This window comes from Papio anubis, chromosome 5, assembly GCF_008728515.1.
Source record: "Papio anubis isolate 15944 chromosome 5, Panubis1.0, whole genome shotgun sequence".
Taxonomy (NCBI): Eukaryota; Metazoa; Chordata; class Mammalia; order Primates; family Cercopithecidae; genus Papio; species Papio anubis.
The window spans coordinates 139,002,847-139,013,485 of record NC_044980.1 but is presented as its reverse complement, the minus strand read 5'-3'; the positions used below and the strand labels follow the sequence as shown (position 1 = coordinate 139,013,485).

At 36.1% G+C, this 10,639-nt stretch overlaps 1 protein-coding gene across 2 annotated transcripts in view; it reads right to left on the bottom strand.

The window, feature by feature from the left end:
* Nucleotides 1-352: 352 nt before the first annotated feature.
* RBM27 (RNA binding motif protein 27) overlaps nucleotides 353-10,639 on the bottom strand; it is an 86,908-nt gene continuing 76,621 nt past the window's right edge. For both annotated transcript variants that reach the window (XM_021939834.2, XM_031666521.1), the window contains 2 exons: nucleotides 5,117-5,227; nucleotides 353-3,622 (listed from right to left, as the gene is read on the bottom strand). In XM_021939834.2, coding sequence (XP_021795526.2) covers nucleotides 3,539-3,622; nucleotides 5,117-5,227 — 195 coding nt within the window. In that variant the 3' untranslated portion in view covers nucleotides 353-3,538. The remainder of the gene's footprint in view (nucleotides 3,623-5,116; nucleotides 5,228-10,639) is intronic.

Below are 10,639 nucleotides of genomic sequence, written 5' to 3'. Positions count from 1 at the left end.
GACAACATTAAAATAATTGCTTTCATGAAACTGTTTTGTGCTTTTTATCTGGGATACCTAAGAACCATCCATGAACAAAATAATGTGGCTATCAAAGGTTACTTACAAATAGCATTTTAATACCTTCTCTTTCATTCTCCAGGTTACTCTGTTGAGAAAGTTATCCTATTTAATATTTAATAGCCAGTGACTTCAAACCCAACTTCATATTGAATGACATTCTCTCGTTTATGAACACAACATAAAACACACATACATGGCCACTACTCACCCACTCTCACAAGCAAGCATACACACACATTTTCTTTCTTTCCAGAACAAGCCAGAATTACAGCTCTTTTGGTGATTGTTATAATTTTTGGAATGGTTCATAAATTTTCCAAATTCTTTTAAATTTGTATTACTTTCATCTTTTTTTCTTTTTTTTTTCCAATTGTGAACCATTCCATATTGCATCTTTATTGCAAAAGTCAACATGCTTCTTAGAAATTCAGATTGTAATTGATAAAACAAACATTACATATATGAATTTAAATGTATAAACAGTTAGAAATTCAACAATATCTCCTATTATACTATTACACAAGATCACAATTTTGTAAAAACTATAATACAGGCATACTATACATCAAGAGGAACCACTATTCCTTTTCACATGATTTTTTTTCTTTTTTGAAAAAAATGACTCATCACCAAGGACCCTTTTCACCTTAACAGGACTGCTTTCCAATTTATCATCTTAGCTGGTAACAATATTTCTTCAATGTTATTCAATGAAATTGAGGGAAATTTTGCAATACTTGGGGTTACCTTTTTATCTTGGACAGTAATCCAGTAGTATATCAGGCTGACCTAATCAACTGGTGGCTATTATTGATACATATAAATGATGTCATACACATTAAGAGGAACAGAATTTGCCTTAGATGCTGTATGTTATTTCTGTAAATAAAGATGCCAAGAAAACATGTATGGCAGTTATTCACTTTTAAGTGAAATTCTAACAGCTGAAGATTCGATGGTGGAAGTAAAATATCCCAAAGGGGGCGGGGGATATATATAAACTATTTTACGCTAACCTTAAGTGTTCCAATATTATAATTAACTCACTTTAAATTCATCTTTGAGTCAAACATGTTTTAAAATTCTTTGAAAGCATACTTTTAAAGTATTTTTAGTCCTGTTTAAGGTGTACTGAAAACTTTTATAGAAAGGGCCTCAAATCTTACTGAAAAAACTGTTTTTCACTTTAACACATCTCTTTTTTATCCTCTGCCCCCAATACTAAAAAGTCAAATTTTCAACTTTTTACTGATAAGATGTTCATTTTGAGGTCAAAAAAATCATATGAAAAGGAATCTCATTCTGTTGAACTGTCAATCTACTGAAATTTTTCTTACAGTTCCATTTATTTACTGTAATTTTCAGTTTCCAAATACAAAAATACAACAATTCTTATTGAAATCTATACGCTGGTAGTTTTAGTACACAAAAAGAAAAAAAAAAAAAAAACACCCAAACAAATTATTTACAAAATTATACAGTTTAAGAAAAAACTTTGTACAAAAAATATATAAATCCTTTGTTCCCTCTATCACGATTAAACTGTCAGGACTCAAAATATTCACCACAATGAATCTTTCAAAATATATACCGACTGAGCCACAGACATCAAGAAAAATTTCATTAGAGATGATGGAGGAGTAAGGAGCAAGATTGTGTACTCTAGGTACACCATTCTAATGTTTTCCTTCTTTTATAAGCTTATTTTACCTTCAGTGTTACTAGAAATATAACAATAACCTAGAAAGAGGAAGTCCTTATTATTATGAAAGAAAATTATATGAACTTAAAAAGGACCCTGGTTTGACACATCAGTCCAGGAAAACACGCAGAAGAATAAAGATTATCAGAACATGGGATTTAACTTCTTATAGCTAAGTAAATCTAGAATCCTGATGGTTTTAAGTTCTTGAGTGAATAGTTTCTATTTTGAGAAATAGTCTTTACCTCAGCAAACAAACTCTTTGACATAGTGGTCACCAAGAATCTTTTGGAGCCAACAGGAGGTTTCAATTTTTCATACCACACATATATAAAAACAAAGATGCGTATATCCTTGAAAAAGTGATGGCCTATGTACATTAATCATTTTATTTTCCCAGGGGTCAGTACAGTGTAGTGTTGCTCCTCTGCTTTTCCATCTAACATTCAGAACACAAGGACATAAATTTACATATATATTTTACTTAACAGATACTCTACTCTATACAGTGTACAGTAAAAATGCACACAGGAAACTCTACTGAGGGATGCATATGTTCATGGATAGCAACAAACTACAAAATTATGAAAAAATAAGGTCATCTGATCAAAGTCATATATGACTCCCATTTATTACTAGCATACTCAGCCCTCAACCCCCTCCCACCCACCTCCCACCCCCAGTCACCTCACTATCATGGTTTAAATTTAGGAAAAGAATTTCAGACATTTTAAAACCCTTCTGTGTAACTATAACTGAACTGAAGCTTCAAAAGAGGGAGAAAAAAAAAAAGCTGGTGATTCTCTTCTCCCCAAAATCCTTTCATCATTCTCATCAAAACATCACTTATTTATCCAGGTACTGGTTTGAACCTTTTATTGGAGACTGCCTGCGGTTGCCCAAATGAACCACTTATATCAATGATGACGTAAGTCAGGCCTATTAATAGAAAGGCAAGAGGAAGAAAAGGGGGATGAGAAAGGGGCAATAGGTGAAAGCCTTTTACATTCTGAGTTATAAAAATTTTTAAAAAGACCAGCTGAACCAGCGCTCACTAAATATCAAAGCAAACTAAGAAATCAGTAGCTGGAAAAGTCCAGGAGTTCATATGACAAGAGAATGGAAATACTATAGAGCTAGCTACCACTGCTGTAGCATTTAAGAACACACAGTTTGTTGTGATTTTCACTGAAATAGTACTACCACACATAAAAACCATGAAAAACAAATTTAGACTGAATACAAATTGGGCTCCTCCAAAGTAAAAAAAAAAAAAAAATTAAAATAAACATATTTTTCTTCCAAGACCACTCTTGAAAGCAAAAGGGTATTTTAATTACAAATATTTCCTACTGTCTGATGACCCATCCATAATAACTGAGAGTTAAAAGATTACAGGTGATTTTGACATTTAATTAAACTTTATCAGTAGATTATAATCCAAAATAAAATTTCTGAACACCCTGTCATTTACATCATAATCCAACACCAATAGCAACAAAAAAAAGGTGGTGTGGAAAATAAGGCTCTAGAGATTATCCATGTCATTGCTGTGGATCTTCACAACTGTGTAAAAGTCACTAGGCCTTTGGTGCTTTAATATCATGTACAGTTATGAGATGTGTTTAAATAGCAAACTTGCTGTTCTTGAACCTACTGTGTTGAAAAGAAAAATAAAAAAAATTTTTTTGGCTCATTGACTTCTTTTAAATAATTTTTAAAAGTTGTTCTTCTAAACAATATTCCTAAAAATTATACAGCTAGCATCAGATTTCATCTTCGCCATGAGCGAGACTCATATTCATCTTCATCTTCATCGTCATCATCAGGCAAAAACAAATCTGAGGTTTCTGTTTCCTGAAGAAAGAGAGGTTAAAATCTGTTTAGTGGCACAAGAATGGTAAGTAAAATGCTTTTTACGCCAAAGGACAAACAGAGTAGTATATAAAGCCCAGGCTAGATTTCATAAGGGATGCATGCAGGAGTATCTTTCAGGGCAAAAAAAAAAAAAAAAACAACCCCAAAATATTTTTGTAAATGAATATAAATTCTTCTCCCCTGCTAATTTTGCTACTTTTAATAGGAGATTTCTACTCTAACATCATCAGGAAAATAATGTAGACATTTAGTACAGAAAATTAAAGACTATGAGATACATTTCTGATAAATTAAAATTAATTTTATTCTATTAAAAATTAGGAAAATGGGCCGCCGCGGGCATCTGACAAAACACACCAAGTTCGTGCGGGACATGATTCGGGATGGGTGCGGCTTTGCCCCATACGAGCAGCGTGCCATGGAGTTACTGAAGGTCTCCAAGGACAAACGGGCCCTCAAATGTATCAAGAAAAGGGTGGGGACACACATCCGCACCAAGAGGAAGCGGGAGGAGCTGAGCAAGGTATTGGCCGCCCTGAGGAAAGCTGCTGCCAAGAAAGACTGAGCCCCCTCCCCTGCCCTCTCCCTGAAATAAAGAACAGCTTGACAGAAAAAAAAAAAGAATTAGGAAAATAAATGACCAAACACCTAAATCTTTGTTTTTATATCCATCCAATCGTTTGTGAGAGGTGAATATACTAGCTTCCCCATGACACTGATATTCCAAATCTTACATAAAAATCTAAAATCTTAGACAAAGTAGATGTATCTGCAAACACTACCCAAATATCATGACTTTTTTTTTTTCTTTTAATCTGGGGAAATTTCTGCTTTTGCTGTGTAAAATTACCCATATAGTGAGAAGACACTTGATCAAACTATAAATGCTAGGCATCTTTTAAAACCAAGATTGTCATATAAATCAGGAAAACCTCGCAATGTAGCCTAAGTGTTCACTAAATAAACTAATGATAAATAACAGAAGTAAAAAAGCAAAATAAATTCTCATATATTTTAAGAAGTTGATTATTCAGTACTTTTGTTATTGAGGTCTTTAGTTTTCCAATTCTTTCCTCTATGTTCAATTTCTGCACACTCATTTTAACTAATTGTACACAGAAGGAAAATAAGAAACTCAAATCTATTACTATGGAACTTGAATAAAGAGAAACCAACCAATTAAAGCTTAATTTGTTTATGTAATCTCTGACTTTATTCATCAGAATAAAAATTTCTAAAGCCCAAATAAATCCAATATAAATGTAAATAAAAAAGAACAGTCTTTCCTATACCAGAAGAAAATAATCCCCAAGACAGCTTTTTATGTCTCTAGACCTGTTTTAATTCTCTAATAAACATCTAAACTGGTCTTAACCCAGTATTTATTTTTAAATTTATACTATTTAATATCATAAAAAATACACAATTGAAAAGTGATCTAATTCAACTCTTATTTCCAACCATTAAATTTACCTCCTCCTTGACTTCTTCTTCTTCAGTCTCAGTGGATATAGATGGTACCTTGGGCTTGTGCCATGATATCTGTAGCCGACGGTCTTTAAATTTTGGCCCTTGGTTTGCAGCCTAAAATATATATTAGAAGAACATACAAGTTTGCACTCCAATTACTAATGATTTTTGCAAATTCTGTGTTATTTAAAAAGTATAATATAGGGCAGGGGAGAAATCTGTTAAGGTGGCTCTACAATCTCCAATGAGAGCTAAAACACAAAATAAAGTCCCTTTTAATTAGAGCAACTATATATTCTGGTTTGCCTAGGATAACCCATGGTTTATATCTGTGTTAGGTACATGTTAGCATCTGTCTTGGTTGAAGTAATACTTTTTTTTCTAAGTACAGTTGCTCTACTTACAGAAGTCATGATGAGGACAAGAAATATTCTTAATACATGTATTGACTTTTGGCTTTGATATCTACATACATAGACTCAAACCTTAGAAATAAGTAATTTTTTTAAAGGTGAATCATCTGCTTATTCATCTCCCTGAATCTCTTACAGCCCCACCTATGTTCGATAAAGTTCTTCCTATTTCCAATTCTGAAATGCTATACATTAATAAGCACCTCCCAGCTCATCTATGCATTCAGTAAACATTAAATACACCTAATAATATCCTAACTCATAAAACTGCTCCGTTTCAAATGTGTTACTTGGTACTAATTTTTAAACATTTTTTTCTCCCCAGCAAATTCCAATAAGGGAAAGCATATTTTAAAGACAAAGCAACACAGACAAGGGAACAGGGATCCAAAGTTTCAAAAAAGTAAAAGCTTAGCCATCCCTAAAGCTTTCCTATCAAAGGTCCTCATTTATAGAACTGAGGGTTCTGAAAAACATAACAGAAGAGACTCTTTTTTATTTGGGCTTTCATTCTAGTCTATCTAGCAAAAATCATTGTTAAATCTCTTGAAGCATTTGCCAAATGTTTCCATAAAATACTTGGAGCATAGCATGGTGTGAATGTACATTAGGGCAGACTCATAAATCCATTACTGCCTGCACAGACTTCATCCTGTGTTCTAAGAGAAAAATTCCCACCATTCCTTGCAGGGTCTAAATGCTTATAACCTAACACAAAACATTATGACTCATGGGACATACCAAACTGATGTATCAAAATAGCCCTACCAAATATATATATATGTACCTTTTCTTTTCTTTTTGAGACAGAGTCTTGCTCTGATTCCCAGGCTGGAATGCAGTGGGAAGATCACACTCACTGCAGCCTTGACTCCCTGAGTCCACGTGATCCTCCCACTTCAGCCTCCCAAGTAGCTGAGACCACAGGCATGCATCACCTCACCTGGCTAATTTTTTTAGTTTTATAGACGGGGTCTCCCTATGTTGCCCAGGCGGGTCTCAAACTCTTAGGCTCAAGCAATTCTCCCACCTCAGCCTCCCAAAGTGTTGCGATTACAGGCATGAGCCACAGCACCTGGTCTATATTTACCATCTTTTAAAAATCAGGTAATGTATGTAATAGAGATCCTTTACCCTTCCTCTATCCTTTAACACACAGCTCAATTACAGAGAGGTTTTCCCTGCTTGTTTTGTTCATTTCTATATTATTTGAATTTCTAAATAAAAATATATTACTTTTATAATCAGAAAAAGTAATAAAGATTTTTAAATCTGTAATAACCGTGTTGCTCTCCAAAGAGGATAAGAGCTCTGTCCTCCAAAAGGAATAAGGCATTAAATGTATTGCATACACATTATTAAAGGAAGAACCAGAAATGTATATGCAGTCTGAAATTAAGAAAAATTTCTACTATCTAACTTAACAAATCAAATCAGCAATTAGAATAAAGATATGACGCTACCAAGTTAAGAATTCTCATACACAAATGGTGAGAATCTCAAACTGATTCTAAACTGGTAAGAATCTAAAACTGATGGGGTTCACTCCGCAATTCCACATACAGTCATCACTTGGTGTTTCTGGGGGACTGGTTCCAGGGCTCTCTGTGAATACCAAAATCCATGAATGCTCAAGTCATTTACATAAAATAGTGTAGTATTAGCATATAACCTACACACATTCTCCCATATACTTTGAATCCTCTCTAGATTATTTATAATACCTAATACAATGTAAATGCTATGTAAATAGTTGTTATACTATATTGTTTAGGGAATAATGACAAAAAGTGTACATGCTCAGTACAGATGCAACCATTCATTTTTTTCCTAATATTTTTGATCCAAAATTGGTTTAATCCATGGAGGTGAAACCCACACATATGAAGGTCCAACTGTATATCCAAGAGAAATGTGTGTACATGTGTAGTTAAAAACATGTATAAGATAGCAACACTGCTTACAAAAGCCACAAAGTAGAAATAACCCAAATATCCATCAATAAGAGGATGAGGCTGGACACGGCAGCTGGCACCTGTAACCCTAACACTTTGGGAGGCCGAGGTAGGCGGATCACCTGAGGTCAGGAGTTCAAGACCAGCCTGGCCAACATGGAGAAACCCCATCTCTACTAAAAATACAAAAATTAGCCAGGTGTAGGGGTGCATGCCCATAATCCCAGCTACTCATGAGGCTGAGGCAGGAGAATCGCTTGAACCCAGGAGGCAGAGGTTGCCGTGAGCCGAGATCGCGCCACTGCGATCCAGCCTGGGCAACAGAGTGAGACTCCATCTCAAAAAAAAAAAAGAGGATGAAAAATAAACTGTGGTATATTGATGCAACTATTATATAGTAATAAAAATGGCAAATTAATGTTACATGTAAAAACATGAATGAGTCTCACAAACATTAAACAGAAGAAGCCAAGCACAAAAGAATACACACTGTGTGATTCCATTTATATAACATTTTAAAAACAAGCAGAATACTACTGTAATATTTAGGAATGCTCATTTAGGTGATAAAACTACGGTCAATTCTCATTACGTGCAGTAGTTACGTTCTAAAAAGTTGATGCAAACATTTAATTGGCAAATACTGAGCCACTAATCATAGGGGAAATAGAATTAGATTCTTACGAGCCTCTAGAGCAACCTTGTCCAACCTGAGGCCCACGGGCCACATATGGCCCAGGATGGCTTTGAATGCAGCCCAACACAAATTTCGTAAACTTTCTTAAAACACTATGAGATTTTTACTTTTTTCCGCTCATCAGTTATCATTAGTGTTAGTGTATTTTATGTGTGACCCAAGACAATTCTTGTTCTTCCAATGTGGCCCAGGGAAGCCAAAAGACTGGACACCCCTGCCTTAGAGGGTCACAACATTTTTGTCAGCTTATCAACACATACTTTGGTTTTATGTGTTTCTGTTGACAGACATCTTATTTAATATGTATTACTGATTCATTAACATTGAACTCATGGCCAAAAGCACTGACTTATGCCTGAACAAAGCTTAACTAATACAGGTATCTTTGTAAGGCACATCACAGCCTTGCACTTAGGAACACTAGACAGGACTTTAGAACTACATTCAGGGGCCATTTAAAATAAAACAGTGTAATCACCAAGAAAACAAAAAAAATTGAGAAAAATGTGGCACTAAATAGACTACAAAGGCCGGGCATGGTGGCTCATGCCTGTCGTCCTAGCACTTTAGGAGGTTGATGTCAGGAGTTTGAGACCTGCCTGGCCAACATGTGAAGCCTCGTCTCTGCTAAAAAATACAAAAATTAGTGTGGTGGTGGGCGCCTGTAATCTCAGCTACTAGGGAGGCTGAGGCAGGAGAATCACTTGAACCCGGGAGACGAAGGTTGCAGTGAGCCAAGACCGCGCCACTGCACTCCAGCCTGGGAGACAGAGCGACATTCTTTCTCAAAAATAAAAAATAAATGAATAATAAAATAAATAGACTGCAAAAGGGGCATTTGTTTACAGTATAAAAGCTTAAACAAGAAGGCACAGCGCCACCTTATTTCTATCTCAGCTGAAAACAGGCACATGAGGGGACTGGCAACTGTGTGTGTGTCTGAGAACGACCACGAAAGCAGAAGTATTGATTTTGGGGTTACAAATAAATTTCAGCGAGTAGATGAACTGGCAAATATGGAATCTGAAAATAATAAGGATTGACTGTATAAAGAAAGCAAGGTGTTCTTCATAAAGTGAGGCTAATGGTTACTGCTCTGAGAAGGAGAGAAGGTAGATAGAGGCTGGGAGAAGCAACAAAGGGGATTGGGGTATTGGAAATGTTCTATTTCTTGACCTGAGGAATAAGTATATTAGGTATTTGTCTTCTGATAAATCACTGAACTGTATGTTTATGATCAGTTTAGTTGGTTTTTATAAACTTTTTTACGTGACTATAGGTATAACCTTTAAAAATTTTAAGGAAATAGGCTGGCTGCGGTGGCTTATGCCTATAATCCCAGCCCTTTGAGGCTGAGGCAGGTGGATCACCTGAGTTCAGGAGTTTGAGACCAGCCTGGCCAACATGGTGAAACCTCATCTCTACTAAAAACACAAAAATTAGCCGGGCGTGGTGGCGCATGCCTATAATCCCAGCTACTCGGGAGGCAAAGACAGGAGAATCCCTGAACCTGGGAGGTGGAAGATGCAGAGGGTTGAGATTGCACCACTGCACCCGGCCTGGGTGACACGTGACTTGAGACTCTGTCTCCAAAAAAAAAAAAAAAAAAAAAATTAAAGAAATATCAGATAGCTAAGATTTTTATGTGAAAAAGGCAAGGTTTGGAACACAGCCCTGTATTTATAATATGATCACATTTTGGTAAATGTTTTTAAAGTAAGAAGCTTTATATATGTATTCTTACATACGTAGTATTTTTCTATAAAGATACCTAAGAATAGTGACTATCTTTTAAGAACGGACAAAGATGAATAAAAGGGAGATTTTAGTTTTATTAGTCATACTTTTTTTTTTTTTTTTGGGAGACAGAATCTTGCTCCATTGCCCAGGCTGGAGTGCAGTGGCGCAATCTGGGTTCACTCCAACCTCCACCTCCCGGGCTCAAGCAATTCTCATGCCTCAGCCTCCCGAGTAGCTGTGACTACAGGCAGATGCCACCACATCCGGCTAATTTTTATATTTTTTGTAGAGACAGGGTTTTGCCATGTTGTTCAAGCTGGTCTCGAACTCCTGAGGTAATGTGATCCACCTGCCTCGGCCTCCCAAAGTGCTGTGATTATAGGCATGAGCCACCATACCCAGCCCTAGTCATCCTTTTAACCATTTGCATATATTATATTTTTATAAGGTTTTTTTTTTTTTGAGACAGAGTCTCGCTCTGTCTCCCAGGCTAGAGTGCAGTGGCACCATCTCGGCTCACTACAACTTCCACCTCCCAGGTTTAAGCGATTCTCCTGCCTCAGCCTCCTGAGTAGCTGGGACTACAGGCGCATGCTACCATGCCTGGCTAATTTTTTGTATTCTTAGTAGAGACGGGGCTTCACTGTGTTAGCCAGGATGGTCTCAATCTCCTGACCTCGTGATCTACCCACCTCGGCCTCCCAAAGTGCTGGGATTACAG